The 21,159-nt window shown below is 33.5% G+C and overlaps 1 protein-coding gene across 1 annotated transcript in view; it reads left to right on the forward strand.

Annotated features, from left to right (window-relative positions):
• Nucleotides 1-21,159, forward strand: part of MYSM1 (Myb like, SWIRM and MPN domains 1) — a 42,845-nt gene that overhangs the window by 6,722 nt on the left and 14,964 nt on the right. Inside the window, 11 exon segments of the mRNA XM_038537395.1 lie at nucleotides 58-128; nucleotides 1,924-2,001; nucleotides 2,093-2,116; nucleotides 3,248-3,326; nucleotides 6,051-6,149; nucleotides 8,601-8,814; nucleotides 8,817-9,372; nucleotides 13,694-13,824; nucleotides 14,927-15,030; nucleotides 16,439-16,516; nucleotides 18,590-18,675. Coding sequence (XP_038393323.1) covers nucleotides 58-128; nucleotides 1,924-2,001; nucleotides 2,093-2,116; nucleotides 3,248-3,326; nucleotides 6,051-6,149; nucleotides 8,601-8,814; nucleotides 8,817-9,372; nucleotides 13,694-13,824; nucleotides 14,927-15,030; nucleotides 16,439-16,516; nucleotides 18,590-18,675 — 1,520 coding nt within the window.

Here is a 21,159-nt window from a genome sequence, read left to right on the forward strand (position 1 = left end):
ATAATTTCAAAAACCAGTTAAGTAAAAAGAAAAATACATTCTTTTTTTTTTTAATAGCCTTGGACTCTGGATAGCACCATCAGTGAAGAGAACAGAGCTGTCATTGAGAAGATGTTGTTGGAAGAAGAGTATCCTTTAATGATTATAAGGAAAATAAAGATTGCAGGATTAAAAGTTTATAAATGCAAGACTTAACAAAAGAGACTACTGTTGTTACTAGATGAACCTTATTTGGCCCCAGGTTATAATTACATCGTGTGGTACCTACCTATGCAAAAAGCATTTTATTCCTCTGTTTATTTCTCTGTTTTACTACAGAATCTGAGATGTAACCCAATATGTTTGAGTTTCTGTTGTCACCTAACTCTGTACTATCTGAATGTTGAGTAGAGATTATAGAATATTTTAAAGTCAGCTAGAACCTTTAGTCCATGTCCAAGATCATTTAGTCCAAGCTTCCATCTTCAGTTTTAGAAGCTAAAACGCAGAGATGTTAATTTATCCAGGGACACAATTAGAATATGTAAAAGTTCTCACTTCTTACTCTACCAGTTTACAGGTGTTATGTGGGAGGAATCTAAGTAAAAAGCACAAAACAAATACTGCAGGAAGATTTTCCCTTCAGAAGTTGTAGATCTTTATCCACAGTTTAGCCACTAGCTTCTTGTCCTTGTTTCTCTCATCTATTTGGTAATGGAAACTTAACTTCTTTGGGACTCCATTTTCTTATATGCAAAATGAAAGGATTGAATGAGCTGATTTCTGATTTTGATTTTTAACTATTAATAATAGTCTAATAAATACTGGTTTATTTTTAACTCTCATCTGTATTTTATGGATATCCTCCTTTTTAAGCCAGAATTTCTCTGTTCCCTTTATTCCCAGTTATTGCTATTATTGATTTCAGAGTGTCTACACCTTTAATTATCATAGGTTACATTTTTTAGACTTTTTTATTCTCTTTCTTTCCCCAAACATCACAGCCTAGATCATTGTTTTTCAGTAGAAAAATAGTGCAAGACTCATATATCATTTAAAATTTTCTCATAGCCACATTTCAAACAGGTGAAATCCATTTTAATAAGATACTTTATTTAACCCAGTATATTTAAAATAATATTTAAACATTTAACAGAAAAAATTTATTGAAGTTTTTACATTCTTTGTTTATATGTAGCTATTGGCTGATACATTGAACAGTGTAAGTCTGTTACGAATGAACACTTCAGTAGTCACAGGTTCACTTCCAGATTTAGAAACAGAAAAAATGAGAGTAAGAACTAAGTGAGCTCTTGCAGTACAGGGATCTTTTCTTAGATCTTCATCCTCAGCTCCTTGTACTTAGCATATTGCCTGACATACAAGATATATAGTCAATATTTATTAAGGGAAGCATATGTCAGACTAATTGAGGAGTATTACAGTAGGCCAGTTTTAAGAAGTTCAAGGGGGAATGTCCATGGTAGATTTGACTTGAATTATTTTTATTAACGTAGAGAATACCCTAAACTCTGTTACCTTTAGAACTATGAAAATATACTCCCTAGTTAATTCTGGATAACCAATCAAATTCATCTATTACATTCTCCATATTTTAGGAAAAATTTAAGTGAAACACTGTGACTATTTCTTCTCTTAGACACTTCTAGTAAGGAATATAGGAGAAGCTAACATTTATGTAGCACATTTTGTGCAGGTCCTATGTTTGTGTGGTTTCACATGTAGTATTTAATCCATATAACAGCCTTGTGAGGTATAAATATTTTTATCATAGTTTTTGCCTATCTGGAAAAGGTTTTAAGAAAAATTAGTTTAGCTAGGATTCAAGTATGATTTTCTTGAATAAGTGCCTATTTAATAGAAGTCACACAAAAACGATATGATTTTATTATTATTTTTTAAGTTTCTTTAATAATTACACAGGTATTACTTATCTAAAAAATCACTTCCAGAAAAATTCTGGCTTGATCAAAAGGAAGATGATAAAAAATACATGAAGAGGTAAATCAATTTTTAATATTTTTAGAAGTCTGAACTATATTTTTAAAAACATATTGAAAAGCTTCCTTATTTTCTTTTTCATGTGGTGCAGCCTGCAGAAAACAGCAAAAATCATGTATGTACTTCTATGTTTTATATTGTAAAGTTATAGGAGAATTAAACAAAAATTATAGTTGGCCTGTAGAAAAACTCTTGACCTTGGGTTGTACAAAACTATAAAATCAAAATTTCTTAGACCGATGTTGGAATGCCATGAGATAATATTATGGTGTTATTCCTATGTCAGAATATAAGGTCCTGTCTATGTAAGCAATTCCATTAGATTATGGAAGATGGTTTCCTAGGGATTTGTGGGGAAATTTTTAAAAACTGCTATCTAATATATTAGGAATTGGCTTGTGCTCACTTCGGCAGCACATATACTATATATTAGGAATTGGCTTGATTTCTATTATTCTATTCAGTTAATTTTCACTCATTTCAAATAAAAATTTAATTTGAATTTGTGGTTTTCAAAAATTATCTAGAGAAATTAAGTATTAACTATTTTATAAATATCCTTTCCTTATAATTGAAGAAAATTTGATGTTATTTAGTGTTTATAAGCTTTCATGTTTATGATCCCTCAAAGGGTAGACTTATAGATTTACCATTGCAAAGGGTTTGAGCAGTGAGCAGACTTTGGATTTTGCATTTTGCTGAATAAATAACAGCAAAGTTAATGAGATTAATGGTTTGAATTAAATTGATGAGCTTCATCTCTGTTTTTAATTTTAATTTCTTAAGGACTACATTTCAAAAATAATAAATATAGTTTCTTCTTTTTTGGCTTGATATTTACATAGATTTACACTGAAGAATCAAAGAGAGAATATTTCTGGAGCCAACTTAAACACTTAACAGGCCTTTTAGGATTTGGAAATGTCATAATGTCTGCTGATTTGTGTCCAGTCTAAGGAAGCCTATTTGTTTGTTATCACTTTGACTTCCTTTGATGTCTTTTAGTGTTATCTTCACTCAGACCCAAGGATTATTCTTTTGGGGCTCCTATCATCCTAAGCTAGAGAAGTATACAAGACAGGGTAAATCCATCCCCCAGGTAGAGGCTGCAGCCTTTTCTTCTTTTTTAACTCTTAGATTCACAGTATTGAATTTAGCCTATGGCTGTCTATAACCTTTAGCTGCATAAATATGGAATGTTCCATTTCAGACTTTTTTTTTGCATTTCCTTTTTTTTTCCCCTCAGGGCACACTCTCCTACAAAATCAGCCAGTTACTCAGTAAAGTGGACGATAGAAGAAAAAGAGCTGTTTGAACAAGGGCTGGTAAATAGAGCAATTTTTAATTTATAGTAAAATAATTTTAGAAGCCAATATTGATAGAATTATAAGGTTAATTTGTGAAGACTAGAAATTTCTTTTAATGATCACATCTTTAGTTTTTCTATTGTGATGATATTTGTAGTATAGTATGAGAGAATTCCCTTTAACTCAGACCTAAGTTATTAAAATAGATTTGGATCAGTATTTTAGATAGTTTTCACACACACACCCCCCCCACGTTTTTTGGTAATAATAAAACACAAGATACTGAGCTCTGTCTGTATACATCAACTACCTGGATTAAAAGGCAAAATTACTTAGTTATCTAATGTTTTCTCTTAGAAAAAAAAAACAAATAACAAAGGCAAAAAACCTTGTATATTTGGAACTGTCTGCATAATCAGCTGAATCCTTTTTTATTCAGATATTTGGCATTCTGCACACAGTCTGGATATTTTTTTAGTGGACGTAGTTAAAGACCAGAAACATTTCTGTTGCATGAATGTTTCACTGACATGTATTTAAATATCCACAAGTTACATAATAGAAAAAAAATGTACACTGGTTTCTAATTCTGAAAATTCTATTAATGTGAAGAAACTTTTAATAACATAGAAAAATTTTTTATGGTATTAAGAGTAGGCTATAGCTTTTCCTTTAAGATACATGTTACCAGTATTATACCAATCAATTTTGAAATTATGTATATTTATATATTATTTATAAGATATTTATGTAATATGTGAGATTTATGAATGCAAATTGAAATATCATTGTTAACATTTCTATAGATTATGGGAAATAAGATGTATTTGTATTTATATAGACCTTGCCATGACATCTATATATTCTGTGATGTCTTTATATGAATAAATAAACTATCTTAAGGTTTTCTCTCCTGAGGTTTTTCTCCTGTACTGTTGATATTTTTTATATTGGTATTTCATTTTTTTTGCATGATTATCATTTTTATAACCTAACTTTAATTAAACAATCACTTATTTAAGATTGCTGCTTACTTTGGTGTTTTGCCCCATACCGAAGGCTATTATATATATGTGTATGTGTTTGTATACACACACACAAAAATGAATTGTGAATTTTTGGTTATTGTTGACACTGGTGGTAACAATAGGGGCTACATCTTCATGGATCAAACTTCAAAGAGTATTTGAAGTTAGAGGTGTTAAGTTTCCCAGTCATTCCTGCCTGTGCCGTTCGTTCTCTTTGCCTCAGGTAACAATTGTCACCTGTTCTTTGCATGTCCTTCTAGAGATATTTTGTCCCTATTTATGCCAATAGGCATTTATTTATATAGATAGATAGATAGATAGATAGATAGATAGATAGATAGATAAATGGATATTTTAAACCTAGAATGTTTTCCCACAGAAATACGTGGAATCGTTGGTTGTATCCCCACCCTTTTTAACCTTTTGATACAGTTTGCTTATACAGTGAGCTCTCTCAGGCTTTAGAGAAGGGAATTACGTGGTACCAGATGGTGAAGGAAGATTTTTTCCTTCCCTTTTGGGCATAGATCTCTTTCTTTGCTCTCTTTTAAAATTGGTGAATGTTTGCTTTGTTCCTCTTGTTGGTGTATCCTCTCCAATTTCCATAATGCCCAAGCCCCCACAATCTCAACTGGTTATAGATCTTTGGCATGTCTCAAAGTGCTCCATCCTAGGAAGTGATTGATTTGCCTTTATCCCACAATATGTATAACTAATTCTTCAGTAAGTTGATCTTAGCTACGTATTTATTAATAACCATCTTAAGTAATTAATTTATACTTACTGAGAATTTTCCTATAAGTACTTTTAATTTTAAGAAATTGTTTGCATGTCAGATTTTCTCATGAATATCAGAAATAAATATATATTTGTTTATCATTTGGGTCAGGTTTTGAAGATGATTTGCCACCATAAGTCATGACCTGTAGATATCATAACCTGTTCTGTAAATTTGGCCGTTGGGATCAGCTTCCCTGAGTTGTGGAGATACTGTGAAGATTTAGGTATCAAATATTAGACTTGATACCTAAAAATTCCCTTTAGCTTTAAAATTATATTGCATTCCTTTCTTTGCTTCAGAAAGCACCAGAGCTCCCTTAGGATCTCAGTTTTTTCCCTACCACAGCTTCGTTGTTAGCAGGCACACAGCCTTTAACAGTACAGGTGTATAGGGAGGTGTCGGTTGCAGGTTGCTTCATTTGTGATTCCTTCATTCTTCTAAGTCTGTTTTCTGTGATAACTGTGTGGAGTAAAAGTATCTGCTATGGGACAGGTATTGAATATTGTACCAGGTGGAATATGGGTGAAAAAAGATATTTTGAAATTAGTGTCAGGTATATAATCAGTTGATTCTAGAAGTAGAAAATATAACCTGCCTCTTTTTCAGACAGTTTTCCAGATTTGGAGCATTGTAATGTGCAATATGAGTATATACTGTTAGGAATACATAAAAGTGGTGGATCTTCATTTAGATAGCTGGAAAAAGAAAACTAATTTCTAAATCATTGTGGTCACTTTTCAGATGTTGAGATTCCAAAAGAGTATGGACTTTGATTTAAGAGTCTTAGCTTATCTATAAGACTTCATTGTGTGCTTTAGAAAATAAAGATGGGTTTGGTTTTTTTTTTTTTAGCTTTTTAAAAATGTGCAGTTGCTTGGAATATTAATAAATACATTAATCAAGATCAATTTCTTTTCCATTTTGATAACATAGGCTAAATTTGGCCGAAGGTGGACCAAAATTGCAAAACTAATTGGAAGTCGCACTGTTTTACAAGTTAAGAGTTATGCCAGGCAGTACTTTAAAAATAAGGTAAGCAGGATATAAATGTCCTAGTTAATAATTATTAATATTAATAATATTTATATTTATATTTATATTTTATGATAATGAATTTTAATAATATTAATAATATTTGCAATAAAATTAGTAAGCAAAAGTAGTTCTTTAATTCAAGCATTAAAGTCAATGTTCAGAGTTTTTGGAAGGCAGCTATGCTCACCACTATACCACCAACGCTTGTTCAGAGTTTTTGTAGTGAAAGAATTTTATATTCATAAAGTATTCAATGCATGTTTATCTTTAAAAATCTCAAAGTATATCTTCAGTGTTTTGAGTATAGACTGCTATTAGAAGGCATTGTTTCCTAGAAAAATATCTTTTCATTTTAAAGATTTACTTTGTAGCTTTTTTGTTTTTATTATTGTTCCTTTTATTAGCAAGATACATATTGTAAATTCTGAAGAGTCTGACTTAAAAACCAGTCTTTTCAATATGTGAGTGCAAGACCCAGTCCAGAAAAACAAGCCCACAAGCTGCAGAATGATGTTTGAAAATGCAAGTTGTTAGGGGCACCTGGCTGGCTCAGTCTGCAGAGTGTGCTACTCCTGCTCTCGAAGTCATGAGTCCAAGCCCCACGTTGGCACAGAGCTTACCTCTGTTCGGCTTCAAGACAGGCTGGGGAAATTCCTGGACTTTACTTGGAGGTTAACGGCTCCAAAACAAAATTGATGCTGAATGTTCCAAAAGCTTGGACTGGCTCCTACTCTGAACATTTTGTTCCTGCTCCATCTTCATGACGGCAGCTTCCATTACATTCTCAGGACTCCACGATCTGTGGCTTCAGCTCACTTCTCTGCTGGGCCATGATCTCTAGGCACCCGGGCCATCCTAGTAGCCTCAGAACTTCTGTCCAAAGATTTGCACTGTAGTTTTTAGGAATGATTAGAGCTTAGAGCCATAAATGCTAACATGATGCTAAAATCTATTTAATAGCGGTGATGAAACTTTTATAATTTTTATGAGGAATTATCTGAAAACTTCAGTAAGTTGCAGGATTCAGAAAAGGATAATTATATTTGGTCTGGTTCTTTAATCTTTCAAGTAATCTGTGCTGTGTTTAACCACGTAGTTGTGATATTTAGAAATTTTTAGTATATTCCCTGCTTGAGTTCTGGAAACAGAATTATATAGAATTTGAAAGGGTCTTAAGTGAAATTTGCTGTTTTCTTTTAATGCAAATAATGAGTTTTTCTCTGAATACAAGATTTAGATAATTTAGTGTCATTTGAGCATAGGAAGTAAGTAATATCAATCATCTACTCCCTCTTTAACCAAGCAAAAGCATTTTCAAGGCAGTCAGGCAAAGTTAAGGTATTCTGGAAGAGAATAAAGCTTAACTTGGTTAATCCTATTCCGTATTCCTATTACTCCTATTCCTACTCAGATTGGAACATGCAGAACATATTGGGGTGTCAGTTTTACTTAAAAACTTGGGGAAAGGAGACATCATGATGCTAAAGGAGACATTCATACAAAATATAATACAAATCTTACCTGAATTTTTAAGGTTAAAACAGGAGACTTCAAGTAAATAGCAAGGTCATTAAAGGGTGTTCCAAGGCCATGTGTCCAAAACTCCTTTTCTTTCCTGCTACCTTTTTGTTTTCTAAATAGTAAGCCAGTTAACCTCAAATACTAGATTCTGGGATTCTGTTGTGATACAGGATCTGCAGGTAAGCTCTTTTTAGGAGCTATCCTCCCTTGGGTATGCCAGACATATACAAGATTTTTCAAAAACTGTATGTAAAGATTTTATTCTAAATCATTTTTATTCATTGACAATCATTTTCTTTTCCATGACTAGATATTTATGTTATAAAAGTACATAAAGAAGATAATTTCATGCCTTAAATTGTTAGTTGTGTAATACTGCAGCTACATTAAATGAACCTTTGAAAATATTTGTTTCTTGTATATCTGAATTTAAATGAAAGATGAATTTAATTTACTAAATTAAAGATATGTGACAGATTCCTTTAATATGTTATAATGCTGTTTAGCATTATAAAAAATAATCAGCTGAGGTATCTGATACTCTAAGAAATTAGCCATTAAAAATATTTTAATACCTTAAAGAATACTTTAGTATGACAGTTGTTCATTCTCTGTGGTTGTTCTGAGCCAGATTCCTGTTTTAAACTTAATATTGAAAAACAAGATAGTAGTTGTAAATAGGTCATGATTATTTAATTAATAAAATCACCCAGCCATGAATGAGTCAAAAATATATTGATGGAAAATTGGAATGATATTTTACATTCAAAATGCAGTTGTAAATCCTTAGAAGAAAAGCACAATAAAGGTATAATTATACCATTGACATGTACTCAGTTTAATAATACTGTATTTATTATATATATGGCAGTAGTTAAATTTTAAAATATTAATATTATGGGGCTTTTATCTTGATTTTTTAATAAGGTAAAATTAGATGGTCCAGAGAAGGAAACACCAAATCAGAAGAGCAGCAGTGATCTTCAGATTAAAACTGAAGGTGAAGGCACAAAGGCATGGACGCCATCAGATCTAAGGGGACGTGCTGATCCCAACTTGAATGCTATAAAAATTGAGCAGTTATCTGATGATGAAGAAATAGACATCACAGATGAGGCAGATGAGTTGACTTCTCAAGCTCCCCAAAGAATTCTAGCAATGATGTCTTATTAAACATTCCTAGTAGTATAAGTCATGAATCCAGCCAAGGGGAATTTATTGCTTCTTACAACCAAGAAGATTCTGTATCTAAATCTTCCAAGGAATATTTTCAGAATATAAAGCAGGGAGAAATGGAAGCACTTTCAAGCTCAGGAAGTAAATTTTGGACTGAAACACAGAACACTAGTGACAAAAAGTCCCTTGAATTAAATGATCAGAAATGTAATAAAATGATGAAAAACTCTGAAAAACATGATGGAAGTGGAATAATGGATGATGCCAGGCCATTGTCTTCTCCAGAGCCTTGTGAAGTTCAGAAACACTTGAGTGATAATGAATTGCTTTTTCATTCTTCCTATCAAATGGAGGACGAGAGCCATGAGGAAGAAGAGCTTAAGCCACCAGAACAAGAAGTAGAAATAGATAGAAATACCATTCAAGAAGAAGAAAAACAAGCAATTCCTGAGTTTTTTGAGGGACGCCATGCTAAAACACCAGAACGCTATTTGAAAATTAGGAATTACATTTTGGATCAGTGGTAAGGAAGAACTATATTTTAGATACTGTTTTAAAACTTAACCATGCTCTAGAATATTTTAATTAGGCCTATGCAGAATTTTACATTGCTAGTGATACAGAGAGCTTGAACATGTGAATATATTTTAATAGGCAAGACTTAAAATTTCTCATAGTGAAATTTTCTTTGAAAGCTTTGGTAAATATTGTTATCTCTAGCTATCTCAACCCATCTGTCTGTTCATTAAGAGTATTTGGTCCTGGATAACAGGGATAATTTGCTTTGAGAAGCAGTTTCTTAGGACAGTATTCGGAAGAAACAGAAAACACTACTATACTAGAAAAAGGGGGAGAACATCTTTCCTAGTTTATCACGTATTTGTAAGTACAAAAAGAAACTTTTGTTGACAGATATATTTCTGTCATTAAATGTGGCTAGATTACAGAAACCATTCTCCATAGGTGCTTTCAGCTTTGAACTTGTAACATAATGTGTTAATAATCCCTTCATCCAGCTTCATCAGTATACAAGACTTTTTCTGATATGTGACATTTATCTTCTAAATTGTCAAAATTTGAATTATTTAGCATTGGATAGGGCATAAACCAAAGAATTTCCCACCTTCTCAGCCTAAGTGCTCTGCAAATAATTTGAATTTTCCATAGTTTAATTAAGATGTTATCAAACATTCATAATTGTTATTGCTTTAGGAGATACTGAGTTGCATAGGGCCATTTTTACAGAGGACTTGTGCTGTAACCTAGGAAGATTTGCCAAAGGAAAACATGTAACCAGGCTTGTTACATCAGTACCCTTCATTACTCCCACAATATTAATTTGGCTTTTAAAGATAGTTCTATTCTAAATGAAAGATTTTTGTTCTTGACATGTGATTGTCTTGCTGATGCTTGGGATGGCTAAAGTAAAATTTCTGGGTACAGGGGGTATCAAATGAAAGAATAATTACAAGGAACAACTGATATTTGCATAGTGCTTTACAGTTTACAGAAAGCTTTTCCATGTTTGATTCCTCAGAACAATCCTATAAAATAGGCAGGTGGTGTTTTTTTGTGTGTCTGATCGATTTTGTGGTCTCGCAAAGTTTAGGGGCCTTTGATCATACAACCAGTTACTGACAGAAGGACCTGTGTGCAGGTCAGCTCTATCACTCTCTCCATTATTTCACATTGCCTGATCCGTTCACACTGTTGAAGAAGATCAGTCAAATTAGATCTCTATGGGTATCTAATTTTGTTTTTGTAAATAGAAGGATGAATGGCCAAAGTTGAAGAACTTCAAAATAATAACTCAAAAATTTTTTATCTACATGTATCATCAATGAGTGACTTAATAGTACTTTAATCAATTTGATTTATTTGAATTTTGGATTCCCAATAAGGCAGAATAATTTACATAGATAGTATAAATGATATGGCAGTAGTTTCCTAATCTAATCTAATAGTTTCCTAATCTGGCCTTAGTTCATAAAACCAGTTAAATGTTGTTTCAGTATGGTGATTTAGCAGAACAGTGAAAGAAAAATGTTTCGAATAGGAACTCAAAGCTATTCTTTTCAGAAATAGAAGAGGGGACTGGAGGTGGTGTTAAAAAAAAAAAAAAGTAGAAGAGTTAAAGTTTTAAAATAAAAAGGCCTGCTAGATTTGTTTGTGGCTAAAAGATCCTTTCCATAAAATCACATGCAACTGACTCCCTGTTTAGAAGTATGTTTTATTAAGGTAACCAATACCATTATTATTGAATGCCTATGGAATGCATGTAAATGTATTTAAATCATCCCCAGTCCTCTTGACAACCTTGTCCTCATTTTACAGATGAGAAAAGTGAGGTTCAAAGAGGAAAAGGAACTTGTTCAAGGTCACATTAGGTGGAGTTGATTTCAGGGTCTGCAGTCTTGACTCTGTATTTTCACACTTCATCCAGGTCTTTGACCCAGACTTTTCACTCTCCCTTGGATGCTCCCCCAACCTGGCCCCCAAGATCTTGATGAATTGTGCTTCATTGTCTCCTTCAGATCTGCTCCATGGAAATGAAAGAACTTCACTACCCCCACCCTATGTAAAATAAAATAGTTCACATGTCTGCCTCTCACTCTCTTACTCTGTATTTTATTGATCTTCGTAGGACTTATTACTACTGAAAATATTATGTTTTTATTTGTACATTGTCTCCCCTTTCTCCCCCTTTCCTCCTCATAATAATACAGGCTTCACAGGAGCAGATTTTTGTTTTTTCATTGTTAACACCCCTAGTGCTTAGGGCAATGCTTGTCTAAGCAAATACAGAGGCACTCTATTTACTAAATGGGAAAAGATGACCCAAATGAATCATGAACAGGTATCTTTAGAGGCCCTACCATTTGTTCAGCACTGTACTAGTGCTGAGCTCGGTTTAAAGACTTTTGAGTTGGGTGATCTTTAATTAAATTAATAGTTTTTAAGATTCCTATAGACTTTTGGTAGCCAGTTATACCATGTTCATTCCTGCTTTCTTACCTTTATTTGTGCAGTTGGTTTCCTTTTCTTTCACACTGAAGTGAAGTGAAAACACACTGAAATCTCAGCTTCTCAGTAGAATTTCTTTTTTCCCCCCTAAGATTTTATTTATTTTACAGCAAGCATGTAAGTGAGGGAAGGAGCAAAGGCAGAGGGAGAGGATCCCAAGCAGACTGCCTACTGAATCAGGGCAATGCACGAGACTCAATCTCACAATCCTGAGATCATGGTTGACCTGAGTGGAAACCAATAGTTAGGTGCTTAGCCAACTGAGTCACCCAAGTGCCCCTCAAATTTCTGATACCCTCCCACATCATAAATTACTTTGCCTTCCCTGAATGTCTGTAGAATTTATGTTTTTTTTTAAGATTTTATTTATTTATTCATGAAGACAGAAAGAGAGAGAGAGAAGAAAGGCAAAGACACAGAGGGAAAAGCAGGCTTCATGCAGGGAGCCCGACGTGGGACTGGATCCTGGGACTCCAGGATTACGCCCTGGGCCGAAGGCAGGCGCTAAACTGCTAAGCCACCCAGGGATCCCCAGAATTTATGATTTTTAAGTTTGGCTTCTGCTTCGACAGGCCTTACTGAATATCCTGTCTAAGATAGTCGGTCCCTAGTTGTCTCTGACTATCCCCTATCCTTTTTTTTTCCTTCCTAGCATTTACTGCTACCTGACATTGTTTTATTTATATATAATAATATAGTAATATGTTATATATAATTTATATAGTAATATATAGTAATATATATAGTTAATATAATTAATATATAGTAATATATAATATATAGTACATATTATTCATTATACGTATTGTCCTATTAGCATGTAAAATTAGGAACTTTATATTCATATTTGTATCTTTACTGCCTGCAACAGTGGCTGGCGTGTAGGATGCAAAAAATTTTTTGTAGAATATAATAAATAAGAAATGCCTGTTATATAATGTATCAGAATACTTGGTTTATAATGTCTGTACGTAAATCTTGACTTTATTTTTGTAAGTGAATACTTTAATCCCTCTGCTTTTTTGTTTCCTCATCTCTAAAGTAAGAATAGTAAAATGTACTTTGTAGAGTTATGAGGATTAAAGTTGTATAATTATTAGTACTGACACAGCATTCAGTAATTGCTACTGTTAGTAAGTTCTTCGTTACTCTTAAACTCTATATACCATGGTACAATAAGTATATTCAGTAAATCTCTGTTTTTATTATGTAAAGTTTAAGTTTTTCATAGTCTTTGGGCATTTCTTGATTCCTTGGAAATCCTGTAAATGTATTTCTATTTTCCACAGAGAGTAAGCACTTGATATTTGCCTAATGTTTAAAAACCAATATAAAACTTTTAAGCATCATAAGGTAGCTTATAATTAAAAGATACTGCCCGGCAATGTAAAAGTAGATGAACCTAAGTAATATATAAAATTAGAAAAGCCTGATGTTAAATACTTTAGATATATCATCAGAGTGCTCTTTTTATTCAAAGATTGAGGCTTGAATTTGGATCTATAGACAAAGCTTCTAATTTTAAAATCCTGGGATACCTGGAGTCTGTTACATTTCATATGGAAAAAAAGTAATAATAAAAATTACATTATACTCGTATAATAAAAGTCACATTATACTCGTATGTTATTTTATCATTTAAAGATATTTCAGGAAAAAGTACACTTGGGTGTTATGTATTAGCATTGTTCTTCCTACACATTTACCAATTGAGAAGGGGTAAATTTTTAAGATATTTCAAATATTAAAAGTAATCCCCAGAAATCTTTTTTTCATGTTTTTATTTATCCAAAATAACTGTACTTCCATCTCTTAATTAGGGAGATATGCAAACCGAAATACTTAAATAAGACCTCAGTACGTCCTGGCCTGAAGAACTGTGGGGATGTTAATTGTATTGGACGGATTCATACATACCTCGAGTTGATAGGAGCAATCAATTTTGGATGTGGTAAAAATAAAAACCCAACAACATCTTTTACTCAACATTTTTTATCGTTAGAGCACCCATTAACTTCTTTCATGATTAGAATTCAAGCAGATTTAGTATAGATAGAGAATTCAGAAAGATGCTATAACATTATGGAGTAAATGTATTGAGTTTTTTAAAGATATTTCTGTTGATTAAACTGTATTTTCCTATAACCTACAGTGAAATTGGTATATAAGGAAAAATAGTCTACTTAAGTAGTAGAAGTAATATAACAATGCAGCTTTTTGTCAAGTAAAAGTAATTTTAAGAAATTCTAGTAATAGCCCATTTAATTTGTGTAATCTATATTAATGCTAGAAATACTGTCTAGCAGTGTTTAAAGAAAACGACTTATGAGCCTCTACACTTAAATGTAATAAAAGTGCTAAAATATTTTTCATGGAAGAAAGTTTCTTTTACTAAAAACTAGGTTTTTCTCAAATTTAAAGTCAATGAATATGCATGATTTTAAATGTATTCTTCACTTTTATTGAATTAATGTGACACAGAACATTTTGAAGAAAAATAATAACCATAGTTGCAAAGTAATAAAGTAATTAGAACTTTGTAACCCATGGTTTCAGAAGAGTATATTCTATGATATATCTATGAGAAGCCATTAACCAGAAAGTTTCTTATCAGAGATTATTTTATTTCATAGAGAGAAAGAGAGAAAATTAAGAGTCTACCCTGTGGTCTGTCCTTCATTTCAGTGTCTTTGTTTCCCCAAGCACTGTACATGGGACTGGCTGGTCAAGAGAACTAAGATCTCCTAGCTTCCTCAGTCACACAAGAAAAATCGTGTTTTCTGCATTAGACCTCTGAATTCAGAAGAGTGGGCTTAGCACTCATTTAATTAGAAATTAAATTACCCATCTCACAAAAACCCCGTTTTATTGAGATTTCCTTAAGAGCATTACTTTTACATGAGGACTTCCAAGTGGTTGTAGAGTAGGTTTAGAAGATCAGGTATAACAAAACTTAGAAATTGGCTTACAACTTAACATCTGTGTAGATGTGTCTTCCTAGTTAACCAATGAGTTTCAGAAAATAATTGATTGTTTTTCCTGAATTCCAATAGAACAGGCTGTATACAACAGGCCACAACCAGTTGACAAAGTACGAGTCAGAGACCGAAAAGATACAGTCGAAGCATACCAGCTTGCACAGCGGCTGCAATCTATGGTAAGCAGCCACCCTTTGGTAAGAGACCTCTTCAAATTGCTCCTTGCCCTGTTGAGTAAGGTGTGCTTCCTTCTCACCAGTGATTTAACAAATAGACATTTAGTGGAAGAACATGTTTTCTCAAGTATTTCACCATAGCCATTCACTTTCTTGGTTCCCATTCAGTTTCATGTTAAAAGGCAAAAAACAAAAAAAAAAAAGCCCTCAGTTCACTGACAGACCCTTGTGCTTTGCTGGCGACATGGTCTTAGACTGCTTGGTTCTAGTTTCTTTATCTAGCATGTCTTTACATCTATACAGTTAAGCTCTTTTTTTCTCTTTCAGTTCCTTTTTTTTTTTTTTTAAGATTTTATTTATTTATTCATGAGAGATAGACACACACACAGAGGCAGAGAAGCAGAGGGAGAAGAAGGCTCCATGCAGGGAGCCTGACGTGAGACTCGATCCCGCGTCTCCGGGATCAGGCCCTGGGCTGAAGGCAGTGCTAAACCACTGAGCCACGGGAGCTGCCTAGTTACTTTGTTTTAAAGTTTGAACTTTAGGTTTCAGCTTTTTGGAATAGCTATCCAAACTATTGTAGTCTTTCTTTTTTAATTCCTGAGGTTATTGAGTTTTAAATATCTTAAAATTCATGAATCTAATTTTTAAAATAAATGATCCTACAAGTCCTCTAAAAAACCTCATTGGTTTTACTAATAAAATAGGTTGAATTGATAAAAAGTGAGGCAAATGAAGAAAAGTGTCCATAATAAAGTGGGTATTTTTCTCAGAGTATTTAGGCCATAAACCATTTCTACTTAGATTTACTGTAGTGAGAAAGGATGTTTTTAGATATAGTTGCTGGAAGGAGTGCTATTTGTACGTTGGCTTGTGAGCCAGTGCATTTTAAAGGCTTCAGTGTTGAGGTCTACAAAACTGGGTATTAGTAATCCAGTCAGTTAACTTTGTGCTTTTTTATTATTTGTATCCATTAGGCAATCTTTCCCTTTGTAAGCCTGAGAAATAATTATTTTGCTTCTAGTTTTCAGTATTCTACTTCTTGCTGTGGGTTCTTGGAAGCTTTCTACCACAAGTGGTTGAGAGGGAAGTCATTTTCTTGATGGTTCTTTTGGTCTTAAAAATATCTTTTGTCCTAGTATTTTAGCTGCTAAAGGTAAAGAAAAATGAAAATTCAAGAAGAAATCTAAGTAAACTTGAGAGGATCATTACTGATTTATTTCTGAGGATAGTGCTATTAAAAATAAGTCAATAAAAATTTGGTTATGCATTGCTAATCAGAGATTATAATATTTTAAGAAAAAAATTAACTGATTTTTAGAAAAATGTCATTTTGGTATTGTATATTACTGTGCTGTGATTTCTCCAAGTTAATCTTGTTACCTTTTGCATTATTTTAATCTTACCACAGCGCACAAGGAGACGTAGGGTCCGAGACCCATGGGGAAATTGGTGTGATGCAAAAGACTTAGAAGGACAAACCTTTGAGGTAACTTTGACCTTTGCAAATAGCTCATCAGTAAAAGTTAACCTGCCAATTAACATTTGTATATCTTAATGCCACATATATTACACTCATTTGTATGTGTATGTATCCTTCCCATGTTACCCATGTTAATTTGCTTGTGTAAAAATCACCAATAAACAACAAAATAGAAGGCATTGGTACAGTTAACTAGGCGTTTGATTCATTTCCTGAATTTTAATTATCTACCTCTGCATTCTAGTTCTAGCTCAAAAATACCTGCCAAGGTGCCAGGAAGTTAGTATGCCTAATTCATTTTAGTAAACATTTGTAGGATAATGTTTTAAATTTTTTTTTTTTTTTTTTTTTTTTAATTTATGATAGTCACAGAGAGAGAGAGAAAGAGGCAGAGACTCAGGTAGAGGGAGAAGCAGGCTCCATGCACCGGGAGCCCGACGTGGGATTCGATCCCGGGTCTCCAGGATCGCGCCCTGGGTCAAAGGCAGGCGCCAAACCGCTGCGCCACCCAGGGATCCCTGTTTTAATACGGCATTTAAAATCTTGTTCTACACATTAGACATAATTTAAATTACAAATATTAAAGTATTTCTTATAAAAACTGATCCAAAAGAGAAACACAGGCAATGAATGTGTGTGTGTGTATTCTAAATCTATATAATTTATTTGTGAACATCTAGTGCAGTAGAATGGAAAGAATTTGTGAATGGGTACTTAACTGACTTTGTTACCTTGAGCAGTTTCTTAACCACTAAAGTTCAGGTTTATCTATAAAGTGTGGATAATATCTCTCAAAGAACTGTTGTGAAAATTAAGTGAAGGAAGTAGGATAAAATGTGTGGAGGTCCTAGTACTAGGCACTTAATAAGCCTTGCATATACCAGTTACTCAGTAAATGTTACTTCTCCTGGGTTTCAGTGCCAAAAAAAAAAAAAAATTGTTCTCTTTCTCTCTTTCCTATTCCCTGCCCCCAACCTCACGCCTAAGCACCAATATCGGCACATTAGTAATTCGTGGTTCCTGTCTAAAAGGAACTTATATTTCTGGTAGGAAAGATGATCTGTGATAAGTTCCATAAGATTGGTCTTAAGAAAGGTGAGGTCTTGGGATGCCTGGGTAGCTTAGTTGTTGAGCATCTGCCTTCAGCTCAGGGTCTTGGGGTCAAGTCCCACATCGGGCTCCCCTCGAAGAGCCAGCTTCTCCCTCTGTCTGTGTCTCTGCCTCTCTCTCTGTGTCTCCTGAATAAATAAATAAGATCTTGAAAAAAATAAGGGAAGTATCAGGTCTCCCCCAAAGAGTGTGATCAGAGGTGGTGTCACAGAAAATGTGATATTTCATCTGTGACATGAAGGATAAGCAGGAGGATTAGTGCATGAAGGCATTCCAGGCTAAGGGAGCAGCCTAAATAAAGGTACAGATGGGGAAAAAATATCAGACATATTCTGGAAAAAATGCCTAGTTCATTTGGGCTGGAGTGTAAAGAGTGGTAGTAGAAGTGGGATGAAAGATGTGTTCTGTACTTCACATTATTATCAGGATTTTATAAACATTAATTAAATCATCTCTATAACACCAGAACATTGTTGTTATTACTACTTGTGTTCCTGTGTGAAAGGTAAGGAAATTAAAGCACAGAAAACTAAGGTAACTTGGCCAGGGCCACCCAGTGGGTAGCAGAGCCAGGCTTTTTATCTCCAGAATCTGTGCTCTTTACCATTATGTTACAATGTCTCCTGCTTGGGGAAGAAAACTCAACACAGTAGGACTTGGTGATTAAGTAAGTGGAGGGACTCAGGTGATTTCTGAGGTTTTTGAACCTGGGTGGTGCCATTAATTGAAATGAGCAAAACAAGAGAAGGAATAAGTTTTAAGTTTGGTATGGTTGTAGATTGGGGAACAATTTTTTTATCTGTTTCCTAGCATTTCAATTTGATAGTAGAAAGAAGGACATAACATCTACATGAACATGGTCAATCTCGTTCTCACATGCCCTTAAATATGGTCTAAGAGTTGTTTTTGTTTTTTATTAATTCTCTCAGTGGCTGATGGACTCTGATCAACTGGTGTTTTGTATTTTAGCATCTTTCTGCTGAGGAATTGGCAAGAAGAAAAGAGGAAAAATGTAAACCTGTCAAATCCTCAAAAGTACCAAGACCAACAAAAAGGTATACCATTATATAATTTTTTTAACTTCTCACAAATGATTAGGAAATGCATGGGAAAAAATATCTCATATAACATTATATTAAGTTGAAAAATACTAACATTTTGAAATTTTTTATTTCACTGATTATCAATTTGGAAGACCTCGAGCAAAAGTTTTAAATTTATGTGGGTTTAGTGACTGTAGGATCCAACATATGTTGTAAAGGGGCTTTAATTATGACAAGTCATTCAACTCCTTAGATATTTTAAACAGCAGGTAACCTCATGAAATGGTTCTTTCTTTGATTGGTGCTGATTGTTAGCAAGGTTTTTTGTTTCTTAAATAATCTTATATTTGTAACGTGTAAGAGTAAAGGTCACCAAATAAGTTAAATGTCTTGATTTTCTAGACACTCACTTTTTGCAGATGCCCCATTGAATAGGGTATAGTTTTGTCAGTGTCCCTTTTAAAACAAGATTATCTAGGAATGCTACTAAGTCATTTTCAATGGAAAGAGCCCTAATGCTTAACCAGGAGTGTGTCCCTAGGTGTAAGTTACATAAAGCCTTAAGCCTTCAGTCCTCGTTTATAAAATAGTAGCTATAATAGCTAACTCTGTTATCTATGCTTTAAGCACTTCATGTATATGAACTCTTTAAATACTCATAAGTACCCTATGCAGTAGTTAATATCATTCCCACATTATAGATGAGGAAACTGAGACACAAAAAAGGTTGAGTGACTTGCCCGTGCTTGTCAGTGATGAGGCTGTGATTTACATCTAGGCAGTTAGTTTAAGGAATCCTATTGCTGACCATCATATTATTTATATATCACCTCTCTAAAATAAAAATTAAAACTTAAAGTTGAATTGAACACCAATAAAAAATAAATTTATGAAATACTAGACTCCTCATCTAGTATCTAGACATTTGATTCTCTGAATCTAAATGTGAGATTTATTGTGACTCCCAAGTCCCCGTTCCAATTTGTCAGGATCTTTCTGAATCCAGATCCACTTTTCTCATATTTGCCTTCATAACTTTGAATCATCAGCATTTCAGTAAGTTACCTCTTCTGTCATTGGCCACTGATTAAATAAAATGTTTAACTGAGATAAATGTAAGGCTCAGACTTCATTGTTCAATCAGCTGTACGTTGCCATGGTTAACCCGTGTCTTTTCATCTTATGCAGAAGAAAAATTTTAGCAGATGTCTTGCTTATATTCAGGTAAAATATATTTGAATCTTTATGAGTCTGCTAGTTTCTAGCAGATCAGTCCTATCAAAAATAAAATTTAGATTTACTTCTATTTTCATAGATCATTATTATTATTCTTAGTAGTCACCTCTTCATTTGGTAAAGGCTCAAAATCAGCTGTTTAATAATCTTTTCCAGAATTTCTCAATATTTAACCCTCTGCTTCTAAAGTCTGTTTTTCCCATGTTTTGAAAACAAGTCCGGGGGCACCAATAGCAGGTCATGATCTCAAGGTTGTGAGAGAGAGCCCCATGTTGGAACCTCACGTTGGGCTCACTGTTGGGCTTGGAGCCTGGTTGAGATTTTTATCCCCCTTCCCCCTCCCAGTTCACACACACATGCATTCTCTCTCTAAAAAAAAAAATAAAATAAAAACAAGCCCGGTAATTGCCTATTTGTAGCCCTCCAATAATTTTTCCATTCCTTAAAGTTCCTCCAACAAGATCAGTGGAGTTTCACATCATGCTTCTTCAGTTCTCTGGGATGTATATACTGTCTATTCTTTTTATTTATGTTGATGAAGCATTTTTTTATTGGGATCTTTTCCCTTCATTCAACAAATATTTGTGAGTGCTTGCTATGTATCAGGCACTGTTCTAGGAACTTGGATTACAAAGTGTGTGATTTCCTAGCACTAACAATCTCTGGTAGAATGGGAACTAAATAGTCCTGCTCTTTCCAGTCCTATTAACATAAACATATTCCTTGTTTGTGTGTGTTTTTTCTTCTCTGAACATAGCCTAAAGAAAGCCTTATTAATCGTTCCTAATACCTTTCTCAAACCTCAGCTCTTTACCAGTTAAAGCTTTTGTAACATTTCTCTTAGATTTACACATGCTTTTGTATCTACCCTTACTTGTGTTCTCCTCTTTTTGTCTTTTTTTTACTCTTTCATTGTAAAATTAGAGTTTATCATAGAATTTTATATATATATATTAATTTCTTTATCAGAACTGCTTGTTGTTTATTCATTCAGCAAAGATTTATTGAGTCCCTACTCTGTGCTGTTAACCGTACTTACAAGTATTTTTGAGAAACTTACATCCTTCTTGAACTTTCTTTCCCATGTCATATTAGAGAGTTGTTTACATTTTCTTCCAGTTTTTTGAAATACACTTGTGTGTATTATAATGTTCTTTTCTTTGGGTATTAAATTAAGACAACAGAATTGCTTTCTCCCAAAGGTCTTATTATTTCCCATATTTTTATTGAGTCCAAAAAACCAGTGCGTCTCTCAAAGGG

The sequence above is a fragment of the Canis lupus genome, chromosome 5, assembly GCF_011100685.1.
Source record: "Canis lupus familiaris isolate Mischka breed German Shepherd chromosome 5, alternate assembly UU_Cfam_GSD_1.0, whole genome shotgun sequence".
Lineage (NCBI taxonomy): Eukaryota > Metazoa > Chordata > Mammalia > Carnivora > Canidae > Canis > Canis lupus.